Source organism: Lampetra fluviatilis, chromosome 3, assembly GCF_964198595.1.
Source record: "Lampetra fluviatilis chromosome 3, kcLamFluv1.1, whole genome shotgun sequence".
Lineage (NCBI taxonomy): Eukaryota > Metazoa > Chordata > Hyperoartia > Petromyzontiformes > Petromyzontidae > Lampetra > Lampetra fluviatilis.
The window spans coordinates 16,567,941-16,586,365 of NC_136277.1; the positions used below are offsets into that span (position 1 = coordinate 16,567,941).

Here is an 18,425-nt window from a genome sequence, read left to right on the forward strand (position 1 = left end):
TCTATAGTTGTATCCACTGACTATAGTAGTAACTACAAAATCTATAGCAGTATCTACTCACTCTATAATAGTATCTACTGACTCTAGTAGCTACTCACCGTGGTAGTATGTACCGACTGTATAGTAGTATATACTGACTGTAGCAGTATTGACTGACTGTAGCGGTATATACTGACTGTTTTAGTATTTACTATAGCGGTATCTACCAACTCGATAGCAGTATCTACTATCGCTACAGCAGTGTATACCGACTGAGGTCGTACCTGCTATCACTACAGCAGTGCATACTGCTGTGTTGGTACCTGTTATGATGACAGCAGTGCATATTGTGGTGGAACCTGCTATGATTACAGCAGTGCATACTGCTGTGGTGGTATCTGCTATGATGAGAGGAGTACATATTGTGGTGGTGGTACCTAGTATGATAACAGCAGTGCATATTGACTGTACTCATCATTCACCCTCACCATTCACCACTCACAACTCACCCTTACCACTCATCCTCACCACTCACCACTCACCATTCACCCTCACAACTCACCACTCACCAAACTCCCTCACCAATCTCCCTCACCACTCACCCTCACCACTCACCCTCACCACTCACTCTCACCACTAACCCTCACCACTAACCCTCACCACTCTCACTCACCACTCTCCCTCACCACTCACCGTCACAACCACCACTCACCCTCACCACTCAACTTCACCCTCACTACTCACCATTCATCCTCACCAATCACCACTGACCAATCACCACTCACCACTTTCCACTAACCCTCACCACTCAACCTCACCACTCACCCTCAAAACTAACCACTCTCTCACCACTCACCCTCACCACTCACCCTCACCACTCACCCCTCACCGCTCACCACTCACCCATCACCACTCACAACCGCCACTTACTCTCACCACTCATCCTCACCACTCACCCTCACAACAACCACTCACCCTCACCACTCACCCTGACCACTCACCACTCATCCTCACCAATCACACCCTCACCAATCACCACTCACCCGCACTGCTCACCCTCACCACTCACGCTCACCCTCACCACTCACCCCTCACTAATCACCACTCATAACCGCCACTCACCCTGACCACTCACCACTCACCCTCAACACTCACCCTCACCACTCACCGTCACCACTCACCCTCACTACTCACCACTCATCCTCACCAATCACACCCTCAACAATCACCACTCACATTCACAACTCACCCTCACCACTCACTCTCACTACTCACCACTCACCCTCACAACAACCACTCACCCTCACCGCTCAGCACTCACCCTCACTACTCACCCTCACCACTCACCACTAATCCTCACCAATCACACCCTCACTAATCACCACTCACCCTCACCACTTGCCACTCACCCTCACCACTCACCACTCACCCTCACCATTCACCCTCACCACTCTCCCTCACCACTCTCCCTCACCACTCACCAGTCACGCTCACCACTCACCCTCACTACTCACCACTCACCCTCAACACTCACCCTCACCACTCACCCTCACCACACCCTCACCACTCACCCTGACCACTCACCACTCATCCTCACCAATCACACCCTCAACAATCACCACTCACCCTCACCACTCACGCTCAACACTCACCCTCACCACTCATGCTCACCACTAACCCTCACCACTCACCCTCACCACTCACTAATCACCTCTCACAACCGTCACTCACCCTCACCACTCACTCTTACCACTCACCCTCATCACTCACCCTCACCACTCACCCTCACAACAACCACTCACCCTCACTACTCATCCTCACCAATCGCACCCTCACCAATCACCACTCACCCTCACTGCTCACCCTCACCGCTCACCACTCAACCTCACCCTCACCACTCATGCTCACCCTCACCTCTCACTAATCACCACTCACAACTGCCACTCACCCTCCCCACTCACCCTCACCACTCACCCTCACCAATCACCACTCACCCTCACCACTCACCCTCACCATTCACCCTCACCACTCATCCTCACCATTCACCCTCACCACTTTCCCTCACCACTCTCCCTCACCACTCACCAGTCACGCTCACCACTCACCCTCACTACTCACCACTCACCCTCAACACTCACCCTCACCGCTCACCACTCACCCTCAACACTCACCCTCACCGCTCACCACTCACCCTGACCACTCACCACTCATCCTCACCAATCACATCCTCACCAATCACCACTCACCCTCACTGCTCACCCTCACCGCTCACCCTCACCGCTCACCCTCACCACTCACCCTCACCACTCACGCTCACCCTCACCACTCACCCCTCACTAATCACCACTCACAACCGCCACTCACCCTCACCACTAACCCTCACCACTCACCCTCACCACTCACTAATCACCTCTCACAACCGTCACTCACCCTCACCACTCACTCTTACCACTCACCCTCACCACGCACCCTCACAACAACCACTCACCCTCACAACAACCACTCACCCTCACTACTCACCCTCACCACTCATCCTCACCAATCACACCCTCACCAATCACCACTCACCCTCACTGCTCACCACTCAACCTCACCACTCACCCTCACCACTCACCCCTCACTAATCACCACTAACAACCGCCACTCACCCTCACCACTCACCCTCACCAATCACCACTCACCCTCACCACTTACCACTCACCCTCACCACTCACTACTCACCCTCACCACTCTCCCTCACCACTCTCCCTCACCACTCTCCCTCACCAATCACCACTCACCCTCACCACTTGCCACTCACCCTCACCATTCACCCTCACCACTCTCCCTCACCACTCTCCCTCACCACTCACCAGTCACGCTCACCACTCACTACTCACCACTCACCTCTCACCACTCACCCTCACCACTCACCCTCACCACTCACCCTGACCACTCACCACTCATCCTCACCAATCACACCCTCAACAATCACCACTCACCCTCACCACTCACGCTCAACACTCACCCTCACCACTCATGCTCACCACTAACTCTCACCACTCACCCTCACCACTCACTAATCACCTCTCACAACCGTCACTCACCCTCACCACTCACTCTTACCACTCACCCTCATCACTCACCCTCACCACTCACCCTCACAACAACCACTCACTACTCATCCTCACCAATCGCACCCTCACCAATCACCACTCACCCTCACTGCTCACCCTCACCGCTCACCACTCAACCTCACCCTCACCACTCACGCTCACCCTCACCACTCACCTCTCACTAATCACCACTCACAACTGCCACTCACCCTCCCCACTCACCCTCACCACTCACCCTCACCAATCACCACTCACCCTCACACTCACCCTCACCATTCACCCTCACCATTCACCCTCACCACTTTCCCTCACCACTCTCCCTCACCACTCACCCTCACCACTCACCAGTCATGCTCACCACTCACCCTCACTACTCACCACTCACCCTCAACACTCACCCTCACCGCTCACCCTCAACACTCACCCTCACCGCTCACCACTCACCCTGACCACTCACCACTCATCCTCACCAATCACATCCTCACCAATCACCACTCACCCTCACTGCTCACTCTTACCACTCACCCTCACCACGCACCCTCACAACAACCACTCACCCTCACAACAACCACTCACCCTCACTACTCACCCTCACCACTCATCCTCACCAATCACACCCTCACCAATCACCACTCACCCTCACTGCTCACCACTCAACCTCACCACTCACGCTCACCCTCACCCCTCACTAATCACCACTAACAACCGCCACTCACCCTCACCACTCACCCTCACCACTCACCCTCACCACTTACCACTCACCCTCACCACTCACTACTCTCCCTCACCACTCTCCCTCACCAGTCACGCTCACCACTCACGCTCACCACTCACCCTCACTACTCACCCTAACCACTCACCCTCAACACTCACCCTCACCGCTCACCACTCACCCCTCACCCTGACCACTCACCACTCATCCTCACCAATCACACCCTCACCAATCACCACTCACCCTCACTGCTCACCCTCACCACTCACCCTAACCACTCACGCTCACCCTCACCACTCACTCCTCACTAATCACCACTCACAACCGCCACTCACCCTCATCACTCACCCTCACCACTCACCCTCACTACTCATCCTCACCAATCACACCCTCAACAATCACCACTCACCCTCACCACTCACGCTCAACACTCACCCTCACCACTCTCCCCCTCACCACTCACCCACACCACCACCACTCTCCCCCTCACCACTCTCCCCCTCACCATTCTCCCCCTCACCACTCTCCCCCTCACCACTCTCTCCCTCACCACATGTTAAGGGCGATCCTAAAGGAATCTACAACCTTCGATGATTCCTTTGCGCGATTCAAAGAATCGATTCCTGGCGCATAGGTTTCCATTTTTAATTACAGAGTTTTATTTTCATTCGTATGTTATGTTTTAAAGTTTTCAGGAGTTTTTAATTATATTTTAGCCCCGGTCAACGCCAGATATTTCCCATTCGTAGCAGTTTATATCAACTCTATAACCAACTTATATTAAACAGAAATAAGGCGATTCTAAATGAATCTACAACCGTCGATTCCTTTTCGCGATTCAGAGAATCGATTCTTGGCGCGGTCGGGTTTAGAATTTTAATTACACAGTTGTATTTTCATTGGTATGTTATGTTTTAAAGTTTTCAGAAGATTTTAAATGTATTTTCCCCCGGGCAACGCTGGGTATATCGAGTTTATACCACAAAGTCGACGCCTGACAGACTTGCGTGTCGAGGCCTAGTACCGTGCAGAGCCTCCGGCCTCGCCTAGATTGCCCATCCGGCTGAGGCTGGGTACTGGGGCCGTTAACCCCCCCCCGCGCTACAATAATACTGTCTAATCGCTATAATTTTATTATCTACCGACCCTATAATAGTAATTGCACACATTGGGGTGGGGGGGGGAGTGAAGAGGACGTGAAACTTTGATGAATTTACCTCAGAGTCGTGTGTTAATGCGTGCGCATATTTATTACGGGAATTAAAAATGGCGTCCACCCCGCAGCGAATGCGTCGCTACCCGTTGCCAGGGGCAACCGCTGTGGTCCGCGCCGGTCGGCAATAGTAAATAAATAAATAAAGCGTTAAATAAATAATGAAAAATCTCACTAAATCGATAATCGGTCCGATTTAAAGTTTAGAGACGAAAAATCGGAAATGCCTAAGTTTACCGCGGGGCCGGGGGCGTGCCCACCTGCAAAATTTAATCTCGCCGAACCCCACGGTCCGAGAGTTACATCCCCCGCAAGGGAGCGTACGCAGACGGACGGACAGACAGACAGACAGATAGACAAAAAATGAATTATATAGGTTAGATGCTTGATAAATTGCATAAACCATTTTTACAGAACTGCACACGACTACAGTACATTATTCTAACGTTGATATGCTAAATAGGGACATTAATTACTTAAAAAGCGAATTTGTCTCGTTGCAAAACGATCACTACCATGTACAGAATTGATGAGGTCCACAACCCTCCTGGTTCCTGTCCCTCATCCACAGACGTTAATATGCAATGGGACTTTGTCGTTGATAGTTGTGTACTGTATTGCACACTTATCAAATAACATAATGCACAACTGTTATATTTTTAGTATATACGGTATGATAATCTTTTGCTGCCATTGTCAATCCACTGTTGGATGAAGGCCTCCGCACGGCATGTATTTTGAGAATTAAGCTCTTGTTGGCTGTTTTAAAAGAATGTATTTATAAGCACCTCCAACCCCCCCATGATTTCCACACTGGCTCGTCTTTCTGCCATTCAATAAATGGACATATAAAGACCAAGATTGCTCAATATTGTCAGTTCATTGTGATTTTGTTGGTATGTGGCTGTGCAGGTTATATTGTACCTTCTATATTGTTGTCATAGCTTTACATTCCTTGCAATAAGTAATACTTTTCTGACAATGTAATTAAAGTATACTGCAAAATGACAATTGTGCTTATGTTCTTATGCCGATTCTTCGGGCTATAATATGCTTAACAGTGGCTTTAAGGACAATTTCGATTATATGTTAAAATATTAAGTGGTACCTTTAATTAGCAAAATTACACTATCTGTAAAAGAAAAATGTTGTACAACCACAGTAGTTTAAATAGGGTGAAGTTGAGGATGGTAATGAAATGAATATCAGTTTGCTATACAGTATTCTGTTCACGTGATCATCATTGTTTGCTGAAGATATGACCGTGGAGTTTATTTAAATGCAGATTCCTCTCAAGCATGATTGATAACCAGATGTCAAAACCATTCAGAGCCCTCGATTGAATTGCATAACACAATTTGCCCTCACTTTCTCTTCTCATCCTGTCCTCCCCCTCACTTCTAATCCATCTCTCCAATATCACACTATACATTTATTACATATTGTCCCATGAAATATATGGTTAAATAAAATATAGAAAAAAAATTGTGGCGCCAACCAAATATTGGTTGGTCGCGGGGGTGGTGATTGTGAAGCAAGGGCCGCGGGCTGCTGCTTTGCCAGATGACACTGGTACGTTGGTCACCACATCACTGCGTGCCCTTCCTGACCCCTCCATGTCAGAGCCCAACCGGGAACCACCACTCATCATTAGTTGCTTTGCTACCCATCAAATCCATTTCGGATCACCCCTATTAATGTGATCAGCAGCCATTGTCAGCTGCCTGTACTCAGAATACAAAAATACCCTAGATGGGGCTTCCATGAAAAACAATCCTTGAAACATTTGAATTGGCAGTCGATGAACTTCATATTTGAAACAGGACAAAGGCAATAACACATTCCTGCGGAGGGAGCTGGTAGGAACGTTGGGTTCCTCGGTCAATGGCCAGGGTCAACGGCGGCGTGGTGTATTCCGCAAATATGCCCGACTGTGAGGGCGGGCACAAGCCGGCGTGAGTAGGTTAAACGTTGAGTTTTATCAGGGCACCACGGGGTGACCAGCATCTCCCCACCCAGCCCCACCCCTCCCCCCACCCTCCCCACCCAGCCCCTCCCTGCACGACGGATGGACACAATAATCCCCTGTGGGCTGGTGTAACCAAATGTTCCTACCAGTACAATGCTCATCTTTGGCTGCATTATCAAATGCTGAGCAACAAGCTGGCAACTTAAACAAAATCGGTTGTTTGCATTAATAAACCCATAAATTATTTGACTCCATTAAATCCAAATTACAATACTCTCGGTTATCCGCGTGCGGTTTATCCGATTTGTGGATTAGCCGCGCACCTGAGATGTTGACAAATTAATAACTTATGGATGTTCCCTTAAGCCTAAATTAATAACCTAAAAACAGTTATACATTGTTATTCTCGGAAATGTTTATTACAATTCACGTACTTAAACCGAACAAATGTATGCTTCAGTTAATTCGAAACAAACTAAATTTTCTTAACTTAAACATAATTTACACCTATAATAGGGGGTTTTGGCATCGAGATCCGTGTAAATTATATTTAGGATTTTCTGCGATTTGCAGTCGTCCTCCGTCATTAGCACAGATAATCGAGTCTACTGTTTATGTAATATGAATGCAATTGTCACATGCTCAATACCTTTTGTGATTTGTCATCAGACTCAAATGATAAAACTCTTCACTCAGTACTCTTTGGTTCTTTCGGTAAAGTCACGAAGGTGGAAAAATAATAAAATAAAAAATAATATATCACGACGTTCTGATCGCAAAATAATAATCCAGCAGTTCCACTGCTGGATTATTATTTTATTATATATTATTTTTCTACCGACGTGACTTTACCGAACCAAAGAATATGGATTCCTGCAGTCACGAAAGCCTCAAATCAAGATCTTCACTCAGTCATACCTCGTTTTTCACTATGATTGGTTACCTCTGAACCCTAACCATACACGAGTTCAGCTCATGTCAGAGAAATAAAGTACAATAACTCTATCGTGTCTTCAAGAAGCTTCACTGAATTTCAAAACTTTATCAATAGGGATGTTGGATATATTTAGCCAGTTTTTCAACGAGCATTTTGGAAGCGAGAGGAAACAACCTGAAAAAAGACTTGTGCATCACAATTTAAGTCACAAACCACACAGACCACTTAAGAGTCCACTCACAACACTGGCATCTCCTGACCACCTCAAAGCCGTGGAGAATTGAGTTTCACACAGGGGTATGTACCCACCAGACGTGAGTGGAGCGATTGCTGCTTCCTCACTTTCACAGAAAGTAATAACTCTGGCATTATTAAGCACACTAACATATTTTGCTAAAATAATATTAAGTATGACAAGATGTCTACACAATATTTAAAAAGTACAGGGTGTTAATACAGATATCCACAAATAAAGTATATACAGTAAAACCGTGTATTGCGAGCATAATTCGCTCCAGAAACGTTTGTAATCCAAAGCACTCGTATATCAAAGCACTCGTATATCAGTTGTGATCACGTGACGCTCGGCAGACAAAGCGTATACACGTACTACTCGTATTGCAAGACCTCGCTCGTTTATCAAATTAATATTTATTTAAAAATTTTGCTCGTCTTGCAAAACACTCGCAGACCAAGTTACTCGCAATCCAAGGTTTTACTGTAGAGCCATTTGAGCAAGGTCAATGCACCTATTACACACACCTGGTAGTACGAATTTATCACGTGTTTTTGTAAACCTCCATATGCCCACCATGATGCTGGTGACACAAACATCTCGGGTGTCTATATTTTGACTGCTTATCTCACCTGCTGAAGGTAATTTAAGTTTTCAGTTGAAAACGTGTCTATACAAAGCTCTTATCTGTGATTTGGATTAACCATATTGTGGATCCTATTCTGTAGGTTTATCCACGGGTTTACATTAATCAATGGAGTAAAACCACCTATAACCCACGAAAATTCTGAAATTTCCAGACCCTCATGTCTTTGTGTTTCCCTGTCATTGCATGTCTATGTCTGTGTTGTCTCATGGTCAAGTACACTTTCTTTTATCAATGCATTTTGTTATTAACACATTTTGTGGCTAATCTGTGAATATAGCATTTGCCACACGAATCCTCTTATCCACAAAAAAGCACGAATAGGATAACAGGAATACAGCCCACGGATAATAGGAGTTTTTGCAATACCTACAGCTGCCGTGGACAAATGGAGTCGCAGACAATAGGGCCACGGATAAGACTATATTCCATGTAATGAAAATAATACCAACATGACACATGCAGTTCAAACTAGTGTAACTATAAATCCTTAACCATGGATAATACATTTATAGACAACCTATAAAACAAGCAAATAAGACAGGCTTTTGACTAATCAAAGTTAAATGTCACGTTTAAGCGTTTCACACATTAAACGCTTCTGAAGGCACTCTCGCTCAATGGAACACGTGGATCCCAGCTCCCTTGCCAAAACTGATGAGGCACCTTTCCCTGTTATGAAATTATCAAAATGAATCAAATTGGCAAAAGACCAGTCATAAATATTCAATGCCAAATGATATAAAGTACTATTACAAACCATGTATTGCCTCATTCTTTCATAAAGATCTACTCTCCAGAGGAACTTCTCTCATCTTCTAAGCTTGAGATGAGCAGTTTTTTATGTTGGGTGGGTGGCAGCCATTTCTTCCGGCATCTGCTTGAGATGGTCCCCCAGTTTCTGAGAATTTTCCATCCAAGAGCACTGAAAAGAATGCATCAATTAGTCACTACATGATGAGATAGAAAACAAAGTATATTAACGTCAATGTGAAGCAGTTGAAATGTTATCCAAACCATACAAATATTATAGAACTTCTATGTTGAATTATATTACTTGGGAGCTCCGTTTTCAATTTATAATGAAATCGTTTTATTATTCCGCATGTTTAACCAGGAGCGCTTCATTGAGTCTCGACTCTTTTTGAGGAACGTAACATCCAAAGTCTCATTTGGGGCAATGTTGCAATTTTGTTATCTCAATTAAAGAATTTGCACATAATTTTTCAGCATTTGGATGTTTGTCTAATACAGGTATGGGAGGAAACCAGAGAACCCAGAGGAAATCCACACAGGACAGGGGGAGACCATACAAACTCTATACAAAAAGGTGCCGAGTTGGGAATCAAACCAAGGAACTTCTTGTTATGAGATACCCTGCTGTGATGAGGTGTACAGCTGTTGCCACAGTTAACACACTGTACTACGAACCCGACTACCCGATTCCTTTTCCCAGGCCAGGGATAACATTGGTGGCAAGTTATATATAAATTTGTCTTGAGTGCCACCTTTACCAACCATTGTAGAAGTATGGTCAAACAACCCCCATGACCGACAAGATGTAAAGAGGCTTTCATCTAATAGTGCACTAACAAAGTGCCGTACATGATTTATTATTATATTTTAAAAACAAGATATGTCTCCTGGTTTGTCTTGGTTCGGATGAGGCAGTGAGTCATCCGGGCTGCCTGCCTGGCTGGGGACAGCACTGACCATAATCTTGTTGATGTGGAGCATGCTCTCCTGGTACTCCGTAAACACTGCCAGGTTGGCCTGGAGACGCTTCAGCTCCTTTTTAAAGTCCATCACTGCAGACTTGAACTCTGAAAAAGAACACAACCCAGCAATACTCGTATTAAAATAGCGTTGATTTTCCAATTGCACCAGTAATTCCAACCTTAAGAGTTCAGCTGAGGACATGGAAATGGTGAGATGGCTTGGTGAGTGCAGTTTGAGAAATTTATAGGATAACAGAAATGTGCTCATATAGAGCTTTTGTATTAGGTCTTTTAATCTGAAGAACAGAGTACATATAATAAATGATATTGCAGTGCGAGGCTAGTCATAGATATCCAGTCTATCAATGTAAAATATAGAGTACATTTGAGATTATATTATGGGACTAATGAGCATGCTGGATCAGCCTGGGTGGTGTTGTGGATACAATACACAGCTTATATCTTCGTCAATACATAGCAACATCACCTCTAACCACAAAGTTTGGCAGGACCCTTCTTAAAGTCATGACTAATTTGTCAGAGGTTTTCCTGGGTATAAAAGCCTAATAAATATAATGGCAATATGTTCAGGGGCTAAATGACAATGTTGAGGTCTGCTTGCCACGAGAGGGCTTCAGGAAAGATTTCGTGGTTTTGCCATTTCTCTTTGAAGGAACGTAGACTACAATGCTTTAATGTGTCCATAGTTTAGTTTAAATGGCCAGTCGCACTGTGGCTTGTCTTTCATTTCATATTTATGAAGATGTGAGCATCGGCCAGTTGATGTTCTGATACAATCGACTCTTTTTCGAGGAATGTTAGTCAGGAGGTGCGACGTTTGGGTCTCGAATTAGGTGTTTATTCGGGATGTCTGCGTTTTCACACTGTTCACCAGATTTATTCCGCATCTGGGTGAGATTCTAGGATGGCGACGGCACGAACCCAGAAAGGGCATCCGGTATCGAGTGGGCAGCGAGGCGCAAGGTTGATGATATCTTAGTTAATGTAATTGGCAAGACATGTAATTGTAGGTTTCACATCTGTGTAGAAATGTATTAGCAGAATATTCGTGAGAACAATGAGCCAGGGGGATTGGTGTCAGCTTCAGTGTTCCGGTTATTAAATTTGGAATCTAATCGTTTGTTGTACACGCGCTCGGATCACGCTATAACACAAGTATCCTGCCAGAGTAGATTAGCGAGAGGGCTGCAGTTCGCAGCACATTGTGGAAGGTCAACAGTGGTTGTGCTACGGATGATTTCGCCACCGCCATAGGAATGCGGTTTTCCACTCCTGGCTCAAGGCTGTGAATGAGAAACGAGCGCCTCCCCACGGCCGCTTGACCAGGAGACCAGAGTTGCACACCTCCACACAATTCATTCAAATACAACGATCCCCCGTGTAGCCTGTTGGGGCAAGTGCTGTTAGCGAGCACCTATAAAGGCGGGCACGGCACACGAGGGGGTGGGTGGCTAGCACCACGCCCGACCGCCTTTGTATCCCTAGTGGCGATGTTTACACACCGCACCAGGTACTCATTTTAGGCTGAGTCGACCTAAGGGAGGTCCCGGACCGGTTTAGATAATCGTCACCGGTGAGCGGGAATCGAACTCGGGTGGCCGGGTTCGTAGCGCAGCGTGCTAACCGCTACACTACCGCTCCCCACAACTCATTCGCACACGTGCCGGTCACTCACTCGTGTGGTCACTCACTCACACGTGCGGTCACTCACGTGCGGTCACACGCACGTGCGGTGACTCACTCACTCATGTGGTCACTCACACGTGTAGCCATTCACAGACGCACAGGTTACATTGCTAGCTTATACGAGGGGTTGATCATGCCAGACGTGAGGCATTTCTGTGCGGCTAAGCTACTCCACACCAGGTAGAGGTACCATATGAAAGGGGGACCGTGGCGTTACAGAAAGTAACACACACCGAAGCTTTGCGAGAGACAACGAAACGCAAACATTGAGAGTCTGACAGTGACAGCACGGACTGAAACAGACATATTTAGACCTACACAACAGTCTCTATGCGCCACTAAGTGGCGATGACGTGACCACGACGCCTGTGCCAGGCCAGGTGCACTCAGAGGCTACGTGAAGTGTCGAAGGCTCGCCAACAGGTCACGGGATATAACCAGGTGCTATGGGGCCGATCGACTGAGATGACTGGCAGATGCTTGCGCAAAACTGCAGCATTTTAACCGCCCGGCGCTCCGCTCGTTGTTGTGTGCCTCGCTCCTCTGCCCCTCCGTACACACACACAAGGCCTGACAAGCAAATCCAAACCCCCTCCTCGTGGAGAGCCCTGGGCGCGGAGCCTCGCCTTGCACGGCTCACCCGCCACGCAATTCGCAGGGCCGCCCATCTCCGCCCCGGTCGCAGTCTGCGCCATGACCTCGCCTCCACTGCTGCCGCCGGCCTCCTTCTCCCGCCAATTATATTTATATTTGGCGGGAAAAGAGGGGAGACGTCACGCAACGAACACTCCACCTGATTGGCTCTCGGCGGTGGGGGGGGGGTGACGTCGTCGCCGCCGCCAAACGACCCGCGGAATCGACTCGCTGCATAAATTCGGAGCGAATCGAGTTCCACGCCCCCGGTCGCGACTTTAAGCCAATCAGAAAACATCGATTCCAAAAGTGTGCGATTCGCTTTGTCAGTGTCGTTGAGACCCGGAGTCGATTCGGTTCAAGAGAGACACGCGGGGCGGGGGGGTTGTAGGTCGACTCTGCGCGAGGCGGAGGTCGGGTGGGGGTGTGGGGGGGGGTTCCGAAGATTGTGATTGGTGCAGACGGAGGGCGGGAGTCGCCAGTTCTCATTTTTTATTTGTCAACACCGGGGGGCGTGATCGTCGCTGATTGGTTGGCGCCACGTCCTTGCAGAACTCCCGAGGCCCCCCCTCGCCGTGCTCATTGGTTGACGGCGCCGATGCGCCCGACCAATCGACGACGTCCAAAGTTGTAAACGCCGGGGGATCGCGCGTAACGTCACGATCCCTCCGTCACCCGCCCGCCATCTTGCGTAGGGCAACGCATCCCTCGCGTTGTGGTGCGATTCGTGAGATCGCGGTCGTACCTCAATGACATCACCGAAACGAATCTCATAGCAATCGCAGAGACTTTCCTCTTGACCAAGATGGCGGGTAGAGGTACACCACCTCCCACCCCCCTGTCACGGCGCGTGTGTGTGTGTGAGAGAGAGAAAGAAAGAAAGTGGAGGGTCGGCCGTTGTGGAGGAGTCATGTTGCTGCTGCGCGTTCTCAAGCTGGTCCCCCGGTTGCGCGCGTCGCGGGCCGCGTGGCCGCGTCTCTACCATGGCGACGTGGTGGCCACGATCGGGTCCGCGCCAGACACGACGTCAGCCACTTACCAGGCAAGCCTCGCTGATACGGTCACCATTGAGAGGGTCCCAATGACACGATCGCCACCATGATGTCCTTATTGACACGGTCTCTGTGGAGATGTCCTCACTGACACTTTCTCTGTGGAGATGTTCCTCACTGACACTGTCTCTGGAGATGTTCCTCACTGACATGGTCTCTGTGGAGATGTTCCTCACTGACATGGTCTCTGTGAAGATGTTCCTCACTGACATGGTCTCTGTGGAGATGTCCTCACTGATACATCTCTGTGGAGATGTCCTCACTGACATGGTCTCTGTGGAGATGTTTTCACTGACATGGTCTGTCTGGAGATGTCCTCACTGACATGGTCTCTGTGGAGATGTTCTCACTTACATGGTCTGTCTGGAGATGTCCTCACTGACATGGTCTCTGTGGAGTTGTCCTCACTTACATGGTCTGTCTGGAGATGTTCCTCACTGACATGGTCTCTGTGGAGATGTCCTCACTGACATGGTCTCTGTGGAGATGTCCTCACTGACATGGTCTCTGTGGAGATGTTCCTCACTGACACTGTCACTGGAGATGTCCTCACTGACATGGTGTCTGTGGAGATGTTCCTCACTGACACTGTCTCTGGAGATGTCCTCACTGACATGGTGTCTGTGGAGATGTTCCTCACTGACACTGTCACTGGAGATGTCCTCACTGACATGGTCTCTGTGGAGATGTCCTCACTGACATGGTCTCTGTGGAGATGTCCTCACTGACATGGTCTTTGTGGAGATGTCCTCACTGACATGGTGTCTGTGAGGATGTTCCTCACTGACACTGTCTCCATTAAGATGTTCTCAATGACATGGTCTCCATTAAAAGGTTCTCACTGACACGGTTTCCATTTACACATACCTTCTTCATGACCATGTTAGCATAAAGAGATTTGAGTGATTTTCAATCAATCTTGACTTAAAGCTTTCGTGACTGCAGGAATTCATATTATTTGGGTATTTCGGTAAAGTCACGTAGAACAAAACAAAATTAACAAAAAGCTACGACATTTCGATCGCAACACAAGCAATCGTCATCAGTACGTAAAATTCGTGATCTGATCCCATCTGCAAAGGATGTGATCCCTGAAATGCAATCTAAGCTGTGTCTGCGGCAGTAGTTACATTAGTTTGCTAGATAAAGGTAAAAACCTATTATCTTATATTAACTTGCAAATTTCTCACTTTAACATCACTTGCCCCGCCCACTTCATTTATGACCCTTGGGCTACACCCATTTCAAACATTTAAAACAGCCTGCCTCAGCAACTTTCCCCCGCCTTGTTGTCCTCCTGATGATGATTGCTTGTGTTGCGATCGAAACGTCGTAGTTTTTTGTAAAAAAAATTGTTCTACATGCCTTAAACGAAAGACCCAAAGAATATGATTTTAAGTAGTTTACAATTATTAATAAACTATGAAGTATTTCACTGAAAGCGTTGTATGCATTGTCGCTGGTCTGTAAAGAGAAGCTCGCACTGATGTAATCCCTAAATACATATTCTTGATTTATGTAAGATCTATTGAGATGTTACCACAGAGGTCAACTATTAGTTAATTACAAACCTGCTCCAAAATGAGAAGTTCACACCGACCTGCAATGCAGTCTGTCCACCTTTATTCGTACAGTGAGCAGCTGCCACTGTGTTGTTACTGACCTTTACAATGTCGTTCTAGTTAATGCACTGCATTGGAATGGTACGCGTTTCACTGATCTTCGCGCGTTTCCTTTCATACGTGCAGTGCATCACTGGACGCTGCTAATACTGCACTGCCATCTGCTGGTTCAAACCAAGGACTGCCAGCCAAGTCGTGAATTGCAAAAATCTGCGATAAAGCTACATGATGGGACCTCCTTTGCCAGTACCAAAATATGAGAATAGATTTTTCCCTTTTTTCTGGCAACAAACAGGTGTTAAGATGTTAAAACACCAAACTGAAACCTTTTACAAGGAATCATGCCTGCATTAACCACAATACTTGTGGTCAGAATGCAAACAAAAAACATACTCTGATAATATATTCATTGTCTGTGAAACTAATTGGTCCACACCAGAGACAGCTTTCTATTGAGCAGAGTCTCAAAACGGTGTTAGACTGTAATATGTGTGCATGCATTTTTTGTATGGAAACTTCAGTGTCTCCTGGTTTCTGTGAGTATGGTGCATTGAGCCAGAGGTGGAAATTCTACATTTCTATAGTAGAGGTCAGTCTATAAATACATCTTTTACAGTCCAGTATATGTGGGAATGTGAGATGAATGAGAAATAGCCAAGCAACAATTTATTGATTAAATAAATGTTGACTCTTGCAATGTATCAAATCATGCTCATAAGAAGCACTTATTTTACAATGTATTCAATACAAGACACCATATAAGCAAGATTATAGAAACAAGACATATAATTTAATCAATTGCTACCCGACATTATTACAATTTACGATATTGCAGTTGATATAATTGTTACAGCTGTTATACACGAATGCCGTCACATACATTGGAATGCCTGTTATCAGCAAGAGTCAGATTGGACCCCATGAGTAATTATGAAATGATATTTATCCTGTTATCTGCAATAGTTACTCCTTTATCCGTGATCAAAACTCTCAATAATTGTGGATAATGCGAATAATTTAGAGCATGGTGCATTGCCTTCATTGTCATCGTCATTGTCTTCAAACATTGTTAAACCTGCAGATAATCGAAGTTGTGGATGAAAAGACCATGGTGTAAGAGGAGGTCTGCCATATTTTATTCCGATTGAATGCACAGAAATTGTATTTAAATGGAATCTAATTTCTGGATGATATGTCCCTCTTTGTTTTGTGATGTTTTCTTTAGGAAAATTATGAAAATATGCAATCCTTGGTAACGGAGATGAAGGAGAGGGTTGAGAAAGTAAAGCAAGGTATGCTTACAGCTGCAATTCATTATTTTAGCCAACATTTAATTCCATATTGCAGTTGTTTCAGTGGAGAAGAACACATGGCATATATATATATTTTTTTAAATTGAAGCTTGTGTTTACGGAAAAAATACATTTTAATTTAACTGAAAAAATAATGTAATAACAATATAAACAGGAAAGAAGGAGTAATAAAAAATGACACAACCAAAAAGGTATTTTTTTTTTATGTAATGAAAAATATATACATTGTTAATCTTAAATAGATACTTAAATGCATTTGGCATTTATTGGCCAAAATTAAATGTATTAAATCCTTCGAAGAATGGGCATTCTGGATTAGCGTATCATAGCGTATGTTTAAAAATGTCATATCCTGGACCAGTTTTTCAGCACTGAGTCTAATCAGCAATTTGTGGACTGTGAAAAACTCAGATCTTGTCTTTAAAGCATACAACTTTATTCAGGGTCCATTAATAGTCATACAATTTTGGGTAAGTTTTCTTGAATATGTTACAACCATGAAATACTGTACTTTGTGACAGTTTGTTGTGAAAAGCACTGTATATATTAAAATATTAATATTCACGTTTACACACTACTTATTATACAACGTAAGTAATATATTTGCGTTTTTTAATTTCTTAAAATGTTGTTTACATTTTTAGTATTCCATTTTTAAGTTCAAATTTTGTATGTTTCATATATAAACCATTCATGTTATACTTGCATATGCCACTTATTTTCTCAAACTCAGTTGTACGAAAATATTTCCGTTCTCTCTGGATCAAAAGTTGCACTTTTTCCCTGTATTTTAAAGCAACATTTGATAGTGCGTTTTATAAATCCACTAGGTGTGTTGTCTGTCCAGATTTGTAGAACATTATTACCAATGAGCAAAATTTTTCTGTGTGTCCTACTTTATAATCTGAATAATATGGTAATAATTACCCACTAATACGATTTGGTTGCTTGGCCATGTGAATTGTGAAAGAGCATATCTCCCCATACATTTGGCATGGTCCAGAGCGATGTAATCGAATAACAGACCCTGTTGTTACGTCAGCGCATGTTGAATCAATGAGTAAAAAGAAATTCAGTGAACATTGCACACCATTTGCCTGTTCAATAAATGGTAGTATTTAGGTTCGAGTGTGTTTTAATTAAATTAACCTCATGACGCTGTGCTTGTGTAACGTTATCTAGGTGGGGGAGAGAAGGCCCGTGCACTGCACACATCTCGTGGGAAACTGCTGCCTCGCGAGAGGATAGACAAACTCCTCGACCCAGGGTGAAAGGGCATGGGAGAGATCACACCAGCACACTTAACACACCTTCATGTCGGGATATGCAAGACAACGTCGTCAAGTTATTTAATAATGAACAGTTAGAGATGTGACGATGCGTCCATTTAAAATCGATTCTTAACTTTTAGATACCTTTATTGCTTTATGCATTTAAGAATAGATTGTCACTTTGTATGTGTAATCGATGCATATGACCTCTACAACCACTAGAGGCACTACAATTTATAAACAGTGTTATATATAATAATGGATTTATGATTCGAATTTTTACCTCAAATTGTGAAACTTCACCAAACTGCAAGGGGAGCACA

The 18,425-nt window shown here is 45.4% G+C and overlaps 1 protein-coding gene and 1 long non-coding RNA gene across 2 annotated transcripts in view; one reads left to right on the top strand and one right to left on the bottom strand.

Moving 5' to 3' along the window:
* Nucleotides 1–9,187: 9,187 nt before the first annotated feature.
* Nucleotides 9,188–12,934, bottom strand: LOC144949188 (uncharacterized). The gene is made up of 3 exons (XR_013640255.1): nucleotides 12,852–12,934; nucleotides 10,500–10,609; nucleotides 9,188–9,711 (listed from the first exon to the last, which is right to left on the bottom strand). It is a non-coding gene; the product is annotated as an uncharacterized LOC144949188 (long non-coding RNA).
* Nucleotides 12,935–13,659: 725 nt separating this feature from the next.
* The window catches only part of MCCC2 (methylcrotonyl-CoA carboxylase subunit 2), a 66,214-nt gene continuing 61,448 nt past the window's right edge, over nucleotides 13,660–18,425 (top strand). Inside the window, exons 1-3 of the mRNA XM_078884029.1 lie at nucleotides 13,660–13,886; nucleotides 16,744–16,810; nucleotides 18,014–18,098. Of these exons, the coding sequence (XP_078740155.1) occupies nucleotides 13,755–13,886; nucleotides 16,744–16,810; nucleotides 18,014–18,098 (284 nt within the window). The 5' untranslated portion in view covers nucleotides 13,660–13,754. The remainder of the gene's footprint in view (nucleotides 13,887–16,743; nucleotides 16,811–18,013; nucleotides 18,099–18,425) is intronic.